This window comes from Cavia porcellus, unplaced genomic scaffold, assembly GCF_034190915.1.
Source record: "Cavia porcellus strain 051 isolate PalLab524CR breed Dunkin Hartley unplaced genomic scaffold, mCavPor4.1 scaffold_9, whole genome shotgun sequence".
In the NCBI taxonomy this organism is placed as follows: Eukaryota; Metazoa; Chordata; class Mammalia; order Rodentia; family Caviidae; genus Cavia; species Cavia porcellus.
Genome location: NW_026947492.1, coordinates 29,907,934 through 29,925,498, shown reverse-complemented (window position 1 = coordinate 29,925,498; position 17,565 = coordinate 29,907,934). Strand labels below are relative to the sequence as shown.

The 17,565-nt window shown below is 34.7% G+C and overlaps 1 protein-coding gene across 12 annotated transcripts in view; it reads left to right on the top strand.

The window, feature by feature from the left end:
* Cwf19l2 (CWF19 like cell cycle control factor 2) overlaps positions 1-17,565 on the top strand; it is a 190,460-nt gene that overhangs the window by 58,559 nt on the left and 114,336 nt on the right. For all 12 annotated transcript variants that reach the window (XR_010049754.1, XR_010049756.1, XR_010049755.1 and 9 more), the window contains one exon: positions 14,510-14,722. Coding sequence is in view for 8 of the 12 variants with exons in the window: in XM_063256129.1 (XP_063112199.1) it covers positions 14,510-14,722 (213 nt within the window). In the remaining 4 variants the exon portion in view is untranslated. The remainder of the gene's footprint in view (positions 1-14,509; positions 14,723-17,565) is intronic.

Genomic DNA, 17,565 nt, shown 5'->3' with positions numbered 1-17,565 from the left:
TGTGTGTGTGTGTGTGTGTGTGTGTGTGTGTGTGTGTGTCTTATACACACACATACATACATATATATATATAGATATATATATATATAGTTTTTCTTCTATGTAAGATGGTTGGTCTTGATCCTGCGGGGAACAAGCTTGGTCCCAATGTCTCCAAATCCATTTGTTTTTGGCCTCCAATGCTGATGTGTTGGTTCATGATGTTTTAAGAGGATTTTTCTGGGATGATAATGAATGTACAGAGGCAAGTGTGGAAACAGCACTTAGGTGTTTCACAAATAAGGGCCCTTGATTAGATTGGTAAACTGATGAGAGGTGTTAAGAGTTTTGGTACAGTGCTTGTCCATATATTGAAAGGAGAAAAGTAAGTCAAATTTTGTGTAGTATGGATGGGAATGGGAGATCAAAAGATCTCCCATTGTGGGTATGTAAAGTATGAAATGTCTATTGATTTATGATGTGGAGTGGCTACCTTTGGAGCTCTGGGAGTAGGTTTTGGTTCTCCTAGGTAGATTTGGTTGCTGTGAGCACTTAAGTAATATTTAAAATCCTGGGACTTAAGATGTTAGTAATCAGGATTCCAAGGACTGAGCCAACAGTACTGTACTGTCTGGAAGAGAACAGAAAGGATTCAGCATATGATACTGAGAAGGTGTGGTCAGTGAGGAAAGAAGAAAGCTGGGGGTATGCATGAGATTTCAGAAGCCAGGGAAGCTTGGGAGGAGGTGAGGTTATGAGTGACTGTCTTAGTTCTGAGAGGTTGAGTAAGGTCTTCGAAAATGGAGAAATTGACCACTGAGTTTCATAATGTGAAGACTTCTGTTAACTTGGCTTTGTAAATATGGTTCTTTGGTAAAGAGGAAAGCTTATTAAAGAATGAATGTGAGAAGAATTGGCTTTAGAAAGGACTTGATTACTGTCTCTCCGTAATACCGAGAGAAAGCAATGTAATAGTATACAAAGGCAGATAGGTAGTGAAACAAATTTTATTTTTATAGTTTCTAATAGTTAAGTGAAAAGACTAAGCTTGTTAACTTAGTAATGATAGAAAAGGTGTATTAGAAGTTTGAGATAATACGAAATACTTTTTGGGAAAATTCTTAAGCGAAGAAAAGTAGTTTGCAAAGCAGTGCTGAGGGTCTGTCTGGAATTTATTATGTATTTTCCTTCCGCCATGTTTAGACAGAGATTTTGTTCTATTTTTTATACAGTTACTAAGATCTACTTGTATTTCTTCTATTTCACTACGTTGCATGTCACTTTATGGTTATACATTTTTTTCTTTTGTTTTATTTATATTTTTTGAGATCTAATATTTGTATTGTATGGAATTGATTGCCTGCTTTAGCAGTACTAGAGTGTGAACCCAGGGCCTTTGTTCTAAGCCACATGCTTAGCCTTTTTCTTTTTAAATTGTGAGACAGGGACTTACAAATTTGCCAAATTGTCCAGGCTGGACTTGAACTTGTGATCCTACTGCCTCAGCCTCCCAGTGTGCTAGAATTACAGGTGTATGTCACTGTGCCCATCTAGGGTTGGTTTTTATATTAACTGTTTTGATGCTAGTTAAATTTTCACTAGATTAGTTTCCCTTAACATTTTATTTTATTTATTTTTTAACAATAACATTGTAATAGGCTTTTATTATTTTATTCATCTATGTGTACTTTAAATAAGATTTGAAGAAATAAAAGATCAATTCAGTATGGTTTTCTCTAAAATCTTAAGTATTATCAAGGATCACTTAACCTAATGTTGGGCATTATTACTATTTTTTTTTTTTTTTTTAGTGTATGTGAATAGTGCATAATTTTTATATTACCTGTGGAAAGTTGGTACAGATGTATAACACTTCTTAATTCCTTTTTTTGTCCCCTCTCTTACCCCCCATCCATTGATCCCTTCCTTTTTTTTTTTTTTTTTTTGAATGGGGGATACATGTTTGTAGTATTTAATATTTACATTCCTTCTGTGGTGTTACTTCAAAATCAAAAGAAGACCAAACCCATCTTGGGTCTCTATGGCCAGTAGAGCCTAGTGGCCTCAGTCCATGATCCTGAAAGCATAACATTTGCAAAAATTGTTTATTGGTACAATTCAGAAATACATAATGATCACATTCATCATTGGGAATTTGTGCCAGGATGTGATATATCTTCATTCCTCTCTCTTTCCCCATTCCCCCACTTCAACCCCTCTTCCTGAACTCCTTATTTATAAAACTTTGTTTCCATTTTATCTTTCTTTTCTCATTTTTTCTTATTCTTTCCTTCCTTTCCCCTTTTCCTCTCCTATGCTTTCCTTTCTTCTTGAATACTTACTTTCTATTTCACAATATCTATAACACATTTTGGTCTTGTACACCATCACCAAGTAGATTTCTTCCCAGGGATGTAGGGATGCTTCAACATACTCAAATCAATAAATGTAATACAGTATATCAACAGAACCAAGACAAAAGTCACATGATCATCTCAGTAAATGCAGAAAAAGCATTAGACAAAGTGCAACACCTATTCATGACAAAAACTCTACAGAAAATTGAAATAGTCTTTAATCTTGATCTGATAAAAACCATCTGTTAAAAGACAAAACAAAACAGCCGTCTTGGTTACTTTTCTCTCTTTTGAGGCAAAATACCTGACACCCAATGTGAAGGAAGAAAAGGTTTATTTCTTATAGTTCTTGGGGTTTCAGCTGGCTGCAAGGCAGGAGCATGGATAGGGGCAACCATTTTTGACCACACAAACAGCAAAGAGTGAGCCCTCCAAGAGAGAAAAGACACATCTTCTTTCTGCCCTTACACTGCATGCGGCTCCACCCTTGGGCAGGTGGAACACTCACATCGCCAATCCCAGTGCTAGGCAACTTTGAAATTGGTTTTCCACATGCCGAAGACTAAAGTGACACCCGTGTCTGTCACCATGCATGAAATTAAAGTGGATCAGAGATCTAAATATTAACACTGTAATACCAATTATCCAGGAAGAAGAAATAGGTAAAACTCTTGAAGACATAGGTATAGGCAAGAACTTCATGAATAAAACCCCAGTCCATGGCAAGTATTACATGAAGCCAACAACTGAGATTTAATCTTATTAAAAATCTTTTGCACAGCAAAAGAGTTTACCAACAGAGTGAAAAGATAATGCACAGAGTGGGAAAACATTTCAGTTGTTTCACAGACAAAAGATCACACCTTCCAAATTTAAAGACCCAACCCAAAAATGAGTTTCTAAAATGCATACATACTTCTCAGATGAAGAAGTAGAAATGGCACACAGATACGTGAAAAAACATTCAACTTCATTGGTCATTCAAGAGATGCAAATTAAAACCATGCTGAGATTATCTCAGAGAGAGTATTTTCAACAGTCAACCAATAAAAATATGCTTGCAGAGCTGGGGGTGGGGGAGGAACACTTCTCCATTGTTGTTGGCAGTGCAGACTGGTGCAGCTATTTTGGGAATCAGCGTGGAGATTCCTCAAAGGACTAGGACTAGAGGTCCCATTTGACCTGGCCCTTCTCTTTCTGGGTATCTTCTGAAAGAATTAAAAACATACTAGAGTGATATGTGCATACCTATGTTTATAGCATCACAGTTCGTAAACCCAAATGCCCTTCAACTATAAAGATGTTTTTTTTTTTAATACAGTGAATTATTAATCAGCTTTTAAAAAGATGCACTTGAGACATTTCTGGGTGAACTGACGCACCTTGAGACCGCACTCCTAAGTGAAATGAATCAGACACATATAAATACTGCTTTGTCTTTTTTGGTGTCTCTTAGTATTTTAAAATTGAAGTTTCCTAAACTAGGACATTACTGATATCAGAATATAAAGCAAAATTTACCAATAATCTTTGACTTTTAAAGCTCCAATATTTGTATTACTTTCAACAGATATGATTTATCAAATATCCATCTTTTATAAGGTAACATGTTTAAGATGAAACTATCATGTTTATTTATGGAAATGCTTTCTAGGTTAGATAGTAGGCACTCAATAGATGTTTCTTTTCCAGCTTCCTTTTTAATTCTTACTTTTTTTGTATAATTTATATGTTTCCTAATAATTTTAAACAGAAATTAGTACTTATAGCCCTAAATGTGTAGCTGTATAAATAATTATTCAACTGATACATATTTATTTTTCATTAAAGTGTTGCTCAATTTATATATAGTTGATAGTGTTGCATTCATTTTTATAAATATGTTGTTTTTACGAGCAAATTGTTTTCTCTATTTTATTGAATAGAATATTAGTGTAGTTTTAGCCTCCTAAGAAATAAAGACAATGACAATTTTTTTCTCTTCATGTAACTGTGTTAAATTTTTCATGTTTCTTTTGAAAAGATAATATTTATTGATTTGTATGTGATACCAGAAAGAAGAAGGTTGGTTTGAATTCATTGGACAGTTTTTCTTAAAGGACAATTTTTTTTTTTTTTAAATGGACAAAGCAGTGCTTGTCAAGACTTATTTGTGGTAGAGCTAATGGAGGTTCAGGTTGCTATGGAAATACTGATTTGGCATTGTGATTTTTAGTTCATCTTGCCTAGTAATTAACCATAGCAGAGTAGCAATTTGTTTTGTACCTTTAATAATTAGAATTAGCTGTGATAAAAAGTTGAAGTAATATCAAAAGCTTATAAAAATAAAATATTTGGAGTATTAATCATTTCTGTAATCTCTTATTCTTAAGCTAAGTAGCTCAGTTATTACTTTTTTAGAAATAGTAATATCACTGTTAGGTATTTTAGAGATGTTAAATATTTTCACGAAAAGATTGCAGAAGCTTGTTAGCCTATGTTTTTTCTTAGTTGTCTGTGACAGGAGTCAGCAAACTTTTTCTATAAAGGACCAGATGGTAAGTATTTTTGGGTTTTGGTTTCATCTTTCATCTCTGCTACTGTGGCACAAAAGCATCCATACATTATATATAAATAAATAGTTGTGACTATATTCCAACAGAACTTTATTTATAAAAACATGGCCAGTCCAGTTAGCCTGTAAATCATAGTTTATTAACTCCTGGATTTATATATCTAAGATGCATATTTTCATGGCAAATGTCTTTGAATTTGAGTATTTCCTTCCCTTAGTAGTTTCTCTGAAAATGGATATAAGGCCTTGGGAGAAGTAGCCAACTGGGAGTAGTTGACATAGATCAAATGTGAGTTGTTCTTTAGCATGTGAGTTGTTTTCCTACTGGAGATCCATGTCCATGTAAGGAAGACATGCTCGTGAAGCTCACAGGCTAATGAGGAAAAAGAAATATTAAAGAGATAATTATATAAAATAAGTTTGGTAGTTACAGATATACTGACTACTGTGAAAGACAAGTGAAAAGTCTTTGGGAGCAATACCAGGGTAACAGGAAAGGTTCTTGTTGGACAGCAAATTTGATACTATTTCTGATCAGTATTCAAATTACTTGATTGTCTTTTGTTATTGATATATATATATTGTTTCTTAATATATGATTTGATTAATTTTTATTACACATCTTTTTTCTTGCAATTCTAGAATTCAGGCAACATAAACTTTCTTTCAGTGTGTTTTACCATTAAATCTTGAATAAACTCTCTTTTCATGAAATATTTAATAATTCTTATTAAATAGATATATTTGGAAAAATGCCTTCAATATAGGACAGAGAGATACACAACAGATTTATATAATTTTATGTAATTTAGCAGTCCCCAAATGCTTATTAGCACAGAAAATTTTGAGAGAAGCCTTACAGAGCAGGAAATGCCATGATGGAAATATCATAAAACCCAAAATGGAAACACTGTTTCAAATGAATTTAATTTAAACAGGTAAGTTTCCTACTTATAGGAAAAAATATGTTTTATCAGAAACAACTACATATTCACATATGGATGTGTCACCATTTCCCCCTGTCCATGTCATTAGGCATTCTTTGGGTGGGAATCCATCTCTATTTTTCTTACTCAGTTAACCTGCTAAGTAAAGATGGACAATTGTGAAACAGTTGGACCAGCTTCTGAATGTCTGTCCTCTTCTTTCCTTCTCTTTGTCCTGTCTGCTCCACACAGTTCCACATGCTATGCAACAGTTGCTCATAGGTTTAATATCTGATACACGAATTTCAAGGAAGCCTCAGGTTCTGTACCTGTAATTCTCCTGCTTAAAACAGGTCAAATGGTGCCTGCCTGGCAAGTGTGAGGTCCTGATTTCCAGCCCTAGTACCAAAAAGCAAAAGCAAAACCAAAACAAAACCAAAACAGGTCAAGAAAGGCATCTCATGCCAGATATTTATTTGATTTTATTTGTTTGGGTAGGGGAATTATAGTTCATTTTAAAAAATACTTTCTGGGCTTATCAGTTGTTTTTCTGAAGGTAGTATACATAATTGATAAAGAAACAGTAAAAGTATCCAGAAAAAGAATATTTCATGTTTTACATTTATCTTCTTTTGAGATTGTAGAATCAAGTCATTTCAGATTCTAAAAAGAGACTCTTTTAGTCTTGTTTAACCTTCTCTATTTTATAAACGAGGAAATTGAGACTGTTAGGATAACTAAATGGTTTCTGAGAGATGAAGTGACTCCTGCTCTCCATAGTGAGTGAGTTGCCAGAGGCAGCACCAGAAGCTTCAGCTTTTAACTCCCTGCCTAGCTTTTCATTAAACACTATCACATTTCAAATGACTCAGGTTAATGGTAGCTGTTGAGTATTGCCTAACTTTGGTTGTCTTTGGCAATTTCTGTATGTTATTTATTGGTATTTGGGAACAATAAGTTGTGTTTGCTCTTTCTTAAAATACATTGTATTGACTCTAACATTCTTTAAATATAAATTCTCCCATTTAAAATTGAACGTCAGCGTTCCCTTAGCAACAAGCTCAGACACATCTTCCTGAAATCTATATACATCTTTCCTCATTAATTTTGTTCACACTGTTGGCAGTAATATTATGCTTTTTGTACTGATGGAGTGTTAAAAATGGGCTAGAGGAGTAGAAAAAATGGAAGAGAAGACTGGTAGAAGAGAAAAAAGCACAAATTAGGGTTTTATGTTAAATTCTATAAAACTAAGATGATTTTATCTAATAAAAGATACTTGTATTTATGTTGGTAGTATTGTTTGTAATGTTCGAGGTTTTTTTGTGTATATATATATATATATATATATAAAATTTTTAAGAGAAAGGAATACAGAAAAGAAAAAATCTAAAGAGACACAAAAAATGCAAAATAATAACAATAGAGGCTTTCAAAACAAGATGATAGGGATTTAACAATGGTCATTATATTGCATATTGAAACCTTCAACACTTCAGTCCTTCAAAAGGGTTGTTTAGGTTACCAGATACAGACATTCAAAGTTGATCTAATCATATGAATATTAACTGTTCTTTTCCAAGAATTAGCCTAGTGTAGTCATCTTAACTATCTTACATACATGCACAAATTTCTTCCTTCTTCCTTCTTTCCTTTTTTTTCCTCTCCCAGTTACTTTTTCCCATTGAGCACTTCTTTCACAGTATTACACATTTTGGATCTTATTTCCACATTCAGTTTTTTATGCTAAGGAGACACTACAGTATTTACACATTAGAATTTGATTTATTTCACTTATGAGTGTGGTCACAATTCGTGTCCATTTACCCATAAAAGCCTTGATACAATCTTTCTTTATAGCTCAGTAATACTCCATTATATAAAAATACTACATCTTTTTTATCCATTCCTTGATTGATGGGCACTTGGACTGTTTCCAAGATTTGGCTATTACAAATTGTGCTGCTATGAACATGAATGCACATATATCATTGTGGTATGATGTTTTCAATTCTTCTGGGAAAATGTCTAGATGGGGGATAGCTGGGTCAAATGAAAACTCCAATCCTAGCTTTTTGGAACCTCCACACTGATTTCCACAGTGATAGAGACAGCCTACACTCCTATCAACAATGCAGAAGAGTTCCTTTTCCCCCATTCCCCTCCAGCATTTGTTATTTGTTGATTTCTTTATCCTGGCCATTCTTTCTGAAATGAGATGGAATCTCAGTGTTGTTTAATTTGCATTTCTCTAATGACCAATGATGCTGAACATTTTTTTTTCATATACTTATTTGCCATTCGTACGTCTTTAGTGGAGAAGTGTGTATTCATTTCAGATGCCCATTTTTGGATTAGGTTTTTGGATTTTGGGGGCCTGATTTTTTTTAATTCTTTAGATGTTGAAGACAGAAGTCCTTTGTCTGAGAGGGACAATTAGCCAAGATTTTTTTTCCAATTCATGGTTTTCTTTTCACTCCGTTGGAGATTTCTTTTGACATGGAAAAACTTTTTATTAAGATGAGATCCTAGTTGTTAATTCTGGGAAGTATTTCCTGTGCAGTTTGATTTTCATTCATGGACTCCTTATCTACCCCTATGTCTTCAAAATTTCTACCTACTTTGTCTTCCAGCAGATTTAGTGTTTCTGTTTTAATATTTAGATTTTTGATCCATTTTGACTTTAGTTTAGTGCACGGTGATAGACATGGTTCTAGTTTTATTTCTTGGCATACAGAAAGACAGTTTTTCCAGCACCACATACTAAAGAGGCTATCTTTCTTCCAGTGAACGTGTTTGGCGCCTTTGTCAAAGATAAGGTGATTGAGTGTGTTTATAGATGTGGCTGTGTCTTTTAATCTATCCCATTCATCTTCAGGTCTGTTTTTATTCCATCACCCTGCTGATTTTGTTACAGTAGCTTTGTCGTATAACTTCAAGTCAAGGATTGTGATGTCTCCTGCCTTGCCTTTGTTGCTCAGAATTGCAAAGGCAATTCTTGGTCTCTTCTGGTTCCATATGAATTTTAGGAACAATTTCTCCAGGTCTGGGAGGTATGTTAATGGTACTTTGATTGGGATTACATTAAATCTGTATAACACTTTAGGAGAATGGACATTTTCACAATGTTTTTTCTTCCTATCCATGAACAAGGAATGTCTTTTCATTTTCTGAAATCCTCTTTGATTTCTTTTTTCAAAGCAATGTAATTTTCAGTATATAGCTCTTTTATTTGCTAATTGATTCCTAAGTGTTTTATTTTATTTTATTTTTTGGGATGCTATTTTGAAGAGTGTGGTTTCAGTTATTTCTCTCCAGTGAGTTTGTTGTTTGTGTACAGCAATGCTCTTGATTTTTGAGTGTTGATTTTGTGTCCAGCTACTTCTCTGAATTTGTTTATTAGATCTTGAAGTCTTTCAGTGCTGTTTTGGGGGTTTTCTATGTAGAATATCATGTCATCTGCAAGTAATGATAATTTAACTTCTTCCTTTTCTATCTTTATTCCTTTATTTATTTCTTTTGTCTAATTGCTCTGGCTAATGTTTCCAGAACTATATGGAATAGAATTGGTGATATTGGACATCCTTGTCTTGTTCTAATTTTAGGTTGAAACTTTCATTTTTTGTCCATTTAGTAAGATGTTAGCTGTTCATTTATCATCAGATTAAGGTAAAGGCCATCTATACTGATTTTCCATAGGGTTTTAATTTTTTTATCATGAGTGAGTGTTGGACTTTGTCAAAATCTTTATCTATTGAGATAATCATGTGATTCTTGTCTTCAGCTCTGTTGATATGCTGTATTACATTTATTGATTTGTGTATGTTGAACCATTCCTATATTTCTGGGATGAATCCTACGTGGTCATGATGTATAATTATCCTGATAATTTGCTACATTCTGTTTGCCAGTATTTTATTGAGGTTTTTTGATGCACGTTCATTAGGGAGATTGGTGTATAGTTTTCTTTTTTGGTTGCATGTTTCTCTGGTTTTGTTATTAAGATAATACTTCCAGGAATGAGTTTGGGAGAACTGCTTCCTTTTTAACTTCATTGAAGAGTTTGTCGAATATTGGCGTGTATTCTGTAAATTTCTTGTAGAATTCAGCAGTAAATCCATCAGGACTTGGACTTTTCTTTGTGATAAGGTTCTAATTGCATTTTAGGTGTCATTAACTGAAATTAGGTTATTCAGCATTTGTACATCTTGACCCAGCTTTGGTAATTCATATGTTTCTAGGAATTATCCATTTCTTCTGTGTTATTGAACCTAGGTTTTTGAAGTAGGTATTGGTGATTTTTTTATTTCCACAGGGTCTGTAGTGATTTCACTCTTTTCATTCCTTATTGCATGAATTGGAATTTTTTTCTTTCCTTTTTTGATAAGGTTGACTAAGAGTTTATCAAATTTATTCTTTCAAAGAATCAACTCTTGGGGCTGGAGGTTTAGTTCAGCGGCATAACCGCCTGCCTTGCAAGCAGCAGTCGTGAGTTCGATCCCCAGTACTGATAAAAAGGAAAAAGACAAAAAAAAAAAAGAAGAATCAACTCTTTATTAATTCTTTGTTTATTTATTTATTTATTTATTTATTTTTTTACTTTCAATTGCATTGATTTCTCCTCTGATCTTTACAATTTTCTCCCTTCTTTGAGCTTTGGGCTTGACTTTCTCTTCTTTTTCTAGAAGTTTGAGGTGTAGCATTAGGTTATTTGTGTTTGTTCCATTTTCCTGAGGTGAGAGTTCACCACTATGGATTTTCCTCTGTTGACTGTTTTCATTGTGTCCCACAGGAACCACTAAGTTGTATTTGCATTTTCCTTCAGTTGTAGATATTGTTTAATTTCTTCTGTGATCCATTGGTTGTTTAGGAGAATGCTATTTAACTTTCATGTGTTTGTGAGGTTCTTGTGGATTTTTTGTCCTTATTACTCTATGGTTGGATAATATGCATGGGATTATTTCAGTTCTTTTACATACATTTAAGCATGTTCTGTGGGCTAGTATAGGTCTGCTTTAGAGAACAACCCATATGCAGCTGAGAAAAATGTATATGCTGATGTCATTGGGTGACACACACTGTACACATCTACTAGATCCATTTTTTTTACAATTTTGATTCACGTCTGTTATTTCTTTGCTGACTTTTTGTTTGGTTGATATGTCTCTTTCTGACAATGGAGTGCTAAGGTCCCCCATTATAACTGTATTATTGCTTATTTGATTTTTCATGTCTGTTAATATGTCTTATATAGCTGGGTACTCCCATATTTGGTTCATATATATTTATGATTATAATCTCTTTCTTTCGTGGTTTTTCCCCCAAAAAGTATGCAGTTACCTTCTTTATCTCCTTTGATCATTCATGGTTTGAAGATCACATTGTCTGCAAACAGAATAGGTTTCTCTGCTTTTTTCTGGATCCCTGTTACATGGAGTACTGTTTTCCATCCTTTGACATTTAGTTTGTGAATTTCCTTCTCAGCTAAATGTGTTTCTTATACACAGCATATTGTTGGATTTTATTTCTTAATCCACTCTGTCAGTCTGTTTCTTTTTATTGGTGAGTTGAGGTCATTTACATTGATGGATATAACTGATATGTTGTCCCTCTGTTGTTGGTTTTCTAATTTTTCTCTCCATTTAATTTTTTTTTTTTCTTAGTGGTTTCCTTCTGCTGTTTTTCTTGGAATTGTAGTTATCTTTATCTCCTTCTAGAGTACCTCTGAGTACTCTTTGTAGTGTTGGTTTGGTGGTTATGAATTTCTTCAGTTGTTTTTTGTCATGGAAGTATCTCATCAGTTTTCAAAGATAGTTTAGCAGGATACATCAATCTTTGTTGGAAGTTACATTATTTCAGGACTTGAAATACTTCACTTCAAGCTTTTCTTGACATGATGGTTTGTGTTGAGAAGGTAGCCCTGATTTTGATAGGTTTTCCTTCATATGTGATCTATTTCTTTTCTCTGTTGGATTTAGTATTCTATTCTTGTGTTGAATTTCTGGTGTCCTAATTATATGTGAAGTTTTTTTTTTTTTTTCTTTTTTGGTTATGGCTAATTGGAGTTCTATGCTTCTCACTTACCTGCATATCAGATTCTTTTTCTGTGCTTAGAAAATATTCTATTATTTCTGTACATAGTCCTTTTACATCATGTGTTTTGACCTTGCTTTTTCTGTTGACATCTATCTTACAATGTTTCTTTTTGCATCATCTTGCAGCTGTTTAATTGGTTCCTTATTATTTTTAAGAGATCTTTTCTTTCTTGATCATAAGCTGCCATCTTGTCTTCAAGGTCTTAGAGTCTATCTTTAGCCTCATTCAAGTGGTTTGCCAGCTTTCAATGGAATTTTTAATTTCCTGAATATCCATTTGAATCTGTTTGATGCATTCTAATTCTGGTGTTTATTGTTCATTCAAGGTTTCTATCATTTCCTTATGCTCCACTGTTTTTTTCTAGATCTTCTTTAGATACATTCAACGTTTCTCCCATAATGTTTGGCATTTCTTTTTTACTTGGAAGATTATTTCTGATCTGATGGTCCTCTATAGCTTCATGGAGTTGTTTGTTTACTTCAGTTGCTACTTCGGTTTCTTTACTTCAGTTTCTATCTTTCACACAAAGTTCAGTTGTGTGATTTCCATTTCAGTGCCTCCTGGGTTTGTTCCAGTATGGGCTGGAAGACTGAGACTGTGTCTTGGTTTTTCATTTTGTCATTTTCTTCTGGGACTTGTGTGGCTGGTCAGGCACCCACCTGATAGGTTGCACTACAATACTGGACTTGCCAGCAGTTCTATCTTATGATATCCACATGGCTAGCTGGAGTGCACCCTTGAACTATGGTGCCAGAGCATTGCACTGCGATGGGCAGAGCTCGAAATCTTTAGGACCTGTCAGCTAAGCTGGTCACTCCCTTTTGGATGGCTCCAGGGTTCTGTGTTGGACAGGGCTTGGTACCTGTGAGACTGACTGAGCATTCTCCTGATGGATTGTGCTGGGACTGTGTTTTGGGAAGAGCTCATATCATCTGTGCAGCTAGCTGGGATGCAGCCCAGAGTATGATCCTGGGGCCTTATGTGTGGCTGACTGGAGTTCAGAGTCTCTGGGACCCATGCAGCGAAGTAGGATGCATCACCAGAGTGTGGCTCTGGGGCTTTGCACCTTGCTGAGTGGAGTTCAGAATGTCTGGGACCCAGGGGCTAGCCTGGATGCACCCCTGAACTATGGCACTGGAGCTTTGCTCCTGGATGAGTGTTCACAACCTCTGGACCATATGGCTAACCGGAGCACACCTCTGGAGTATAGTACAGAGCCTTGCTTCTAGCTGGACTGAGATCAGAATCTCTGTGCTCTACAGGGCAAGCTGGAATGTACACACGAACTATAGTGCTAGGGCCTTGTGCTGTGATTTTTGGAGCTTGAAATCTCCAGGACCCCTCCACTAGGCTGGTTGCAGCCCGATGGATGGCTCTAGAGCTCTGAGCTGGGCAGGGCTTGGTCTCTCTGTGACCAGTGAGGCTGGCCTGGCGTTCCTCTGGTGGACTGCACTGAAACACTGGGCTCGACAGAACTCAGATCCTCTGTGCACCTAGCAGAGGACACACTCTGAGATTAGAGGCTTAATACATTTTTAAGACTTAATGCATTTCATGATGTAAATAATCTTTAAATTATGACTTTAAGATTTCCATAATACATACTAGACCTTAAATCTTTTACTTTTTCATTTTAAATAAAGTAGTAACAGCAAATCTTGTGAGATTAAGTAATATATCTTTCTTAAAGGTTTAGTTAGAATAAGCTAAGGAAAATTGAAATTGCCAGCTTTGAACATCCCTTGGTCCTTTTGATTCTTATGATAGCCATTCCTATTTGTGTAGACTTTCATAGACATGGTTTGAGTAAGGGTATAGACAGATGTGTCTGGAGACCATCAGTGCCAAATCATGAAGAGAGTTGTAGTAATAATGGTAGCTCACATTTATAAGTCCTTACTATATGCTGGACAAGGATTGTGAGACTATCCCCAGTAGATGGATAATATTGTTATAATCATTGTAAAATGAGGAAATAAGGGATAGAGAGACTGCAGAGAGAATAAAGAGCTAAAGATAACCAGACAGGAGATAGAATTTTACTGTTATTATTTTGAACTCAAAGTTTTTTATCATTATGCCTTTTTGTGTTTGTGATTTCAGAGGCAATACCAGTATTTAAATTTGACTGTACAGAGTATGCAGCTTTTTATTTTAAGCCAAGACACAAATAAAATTTGTGTTTAATGTTTTAGAGCATCAGTCTGTTCATAGATTATGGTGGAGGAGATGAAGTAGAATAATATTTTATGTCTTTATTGTGTATATGCTAATTTAAAAAGTAGTTATTTATGTTTCAGTTTACTTGTCTCGTGGAAATTATAATGATCTCTGCTTCTTAGGAGTGTGAAACACTCAGATTTCACAGAGTAGCATATAGTAAATGTTTAGTAAACTTTAGTTATGATGGTATTAATGGTGATTGTGCTGATGGATTGATTGACTATGGGAGATCAAACCTAAACATAATCATGATTTTTTAAATTTATTTTTTGTGTATGAGTTTTATCATAGAACTTACAGATGCGACTTTAGACTGCTATTGCACAGCAAACTCTTAACCACTGCATCCCTACAATATTATTTTGATGTTTCAGTTTATGGGAAAAGCAGATGGAGACTATTACACGCTGGATGACATGTTTGTCTCCAAAGCAGCTGAGGGAGAATGTTTTGGTGAGGAGGAACAGAACCTGAGGAAGAAGGCTGTTGCTGAGCACCAGCGCCTGGCTGCACAAATGGAAAAGTGTCTGTATTGTTTTGACAGCTCTCAGTTTCCCAAGCACCTTATTGTGGCAATAGGTGTTAAGGTAAGAAATATAAAATTTGTTGACCTGAGGAAAAGATTGATTAGTATATATAGATTTGCTACTTTCTTCATAATTTTATAAGATCCCCAAAGAATAGCTTTCTTTTCTGTTTCAAGTATTTTCCTAAATTCTCAAAATTGTTAGAATTGTCCATGAAGGAAGCATAAAATTTTAAGTGACAAATGGTTCATTCTGTGTGTGATTCTATTCTTAATAAGTGCAGCTGAGTAGTGATTAACAATTAAAATGTGGAGCCACATTTTGTGGATTCACATCCTGCTTCCGCCACTTATTACCAGCCTTGCCATCGTGTGATAGCACTTGACTCTTAGCATTAAAATCACCTCGGAAGGACTGAGTCTTAAATAACTTGTGCTTCTTTGCATAGTTTCTCATAGAATCTATTTCTTTGTAGACTCTCACAATTTAGAGTTTATTATATTTTCTTTGATTTACTTGATTGTTGGATCCCTCTACCAATAGACTTTAAGCTTTATGAAATGGAGATAACTTGTGCTCACCATTAAATATCACTTGCTTAGTTCTGTTCATAGTACATAATAACAATTATTTCTATAAATATTTAATTTATTTGTATATTAATAATGTTTTTGTGTCTGATGCTTTTTAAAGTCTAATTATGTCATGGGAAAAACAGCAAGGGAGACTTGAAGCTTCTAATGTATTGAAATAGGGCTGAACATAAGAAAAAAATTAATACTTGTTCTGATTTAAGGATATTGTCATAAAGCAAGTAACGTAAGGAAATGGGGTAAAATGATGAGGAAATACTATTTTTGAAAAGATGGTCTAGTAAGGTTCTCTGAGATATTAGTAAGTTGTGTAAGATGGGAAGGAGCCAATAGGGTGAAGGTAGTAGGAACCGAGTGTTCGGGAAGGGGCGTCAGTGAGTAGAAGGCTGTGAGAGGAGATGAAGTTGGTGTTGATGGAACAAGAAAGCTGGAGCGGAGTACGAAAAAATGAGAGTAGAAGTATTGAATGAGTAATGTTAGTTTTAGGAACTAATAGTTTGGGGAGTGTGTGTGTGTGTGTGTGTGTGTGTGTGTGTGTGTGTATAAAGAAAGACCTTACCTACTTACTTATAGGTATTTTCTAAGTTTCTTTCTCGGGTTTCACAGAAATATTTAAAGTTCTATAATGATGACCTTTTAAATACTTTATTTCCCTTTAGTGTCATCCATACTTTTAAAAATATAGGAATACAATATGTGTCAAATAACATTTAAAGTTTTTCTATGGTGCTTTAACAGAAATCTGAGAATTTTTTTCAGTGATTCTGTTGTCTGTAGTTTACTGGAGTCAGGTGTGTGTGCAGAGAGAGGCACAGAGAGTAAGTGTACAAACTGTTTGTCTCTTGCCATATAGGTTTTGTCTTGGTTCATTTTTCTTGCTATAAGAAAAATGTTTGTTACAAAAAAGAGGTGTATTTAACTCACAGTTTTAGATTCAGGCAAGCCAACACTACTATCTGGTTGGTTTCTGGTGAAACCTTGTGCTGTCTCAAGCATTGTAGAAAAATATAAAGAGAACTGAGAGTGTAAGGGCAGCTAAATTTGCTTTATAGCATCTCATTCTTTGAGTTCAATATACCCATTCTTATGAGGGCAGCGTACTCATGGCCTGATTGCCTCTTTGGCTCTGACATCTAATAAAGTGAATGAAATTTCAGCATGAGTTTTAGTAGGGATAAAATGAACGCCTCTAGAGCAAAACAGTTGTGTCTAAAGTATTCATTTGTTATTTCACTGACCGATGGAAGCTACTTCCTATCAAACAGACTGTTCTGTTTCTTCAACTCTTACTACTGTCTCGTACATCCCTTCTCCCTTCTCACTTTTCCTTTTCTGCTATGAGATAATCCATATTTTCCATTTAGTATTTCTGATGGTATTATATTTTTCTATTTTCTTTCAGTTTACTGATGGTTATCTAATCAGTTTCTCCTCTCTCAGACTGTGCTTTTCATTCAGAAGGCTTTGAAGCCATTTGAATTTCTGTCTTTTCTTTTTTTAAAAATTTATGTATTTATTTTTATTTTAAAGGGAATAAAACAATAAAATGAAACAAAACAGTAATAAGACAGTAGGAAATCTACAATAGTTACTATATTGCATATTGTTGTCTTCTAACTAGTTGCTCAGACTATGGGCTTTAGGCTGCATCACAGACAGGGACTTAGTGGTCCTCCTGGTTCTCCCCAGTCTGTGCTTCCGCTGGCTCACTCTTGGAGACTTAGCTTCCATCCTGGTTCTTCCCGTTCTGTGTGCTCTGAATTTCTACCTTTTCTATCTATGCTTTATTCTGCTGTCTATGTCCTGAAAATTACCATTACATTTAGTTTTTCATCTGTGACTGTTTCAAAATATACAGACTATGTGCTATAGTAAAAGACAAAAGTTGACATGAAATTAAGAAGGGACCAATCTGTAAGGAGAAGGGATGGGTTGTAAGAGTGGATACAATAAAGTACCTTATATACGTGTGTAGAAATGTCACAATGAAACTCATTAATTTGTACAATTAATATGTACTACCAGTTGTGATAAAAGAAATGTTTTAAATATTGATTAGAACAAATTTTATTGGTTTCCTATGATGTGTGGTTGTTTCTCATACATTGTAGTTAATGAATCATTTTCTTAATCTGAATAAAAAATCCTTCTATTCAGAGATTTGTTGAATAAATCATACATGATTGTGAGTTTCTAACAAATTACTTTGACTTTAAACTGAGAAAGCAAACAGTATTTCAAAGCAATCCACCATTGAATAACTTCAGAGACTGCCTGCTAGAGTCATATGGCATTAGCTTTAACATACAA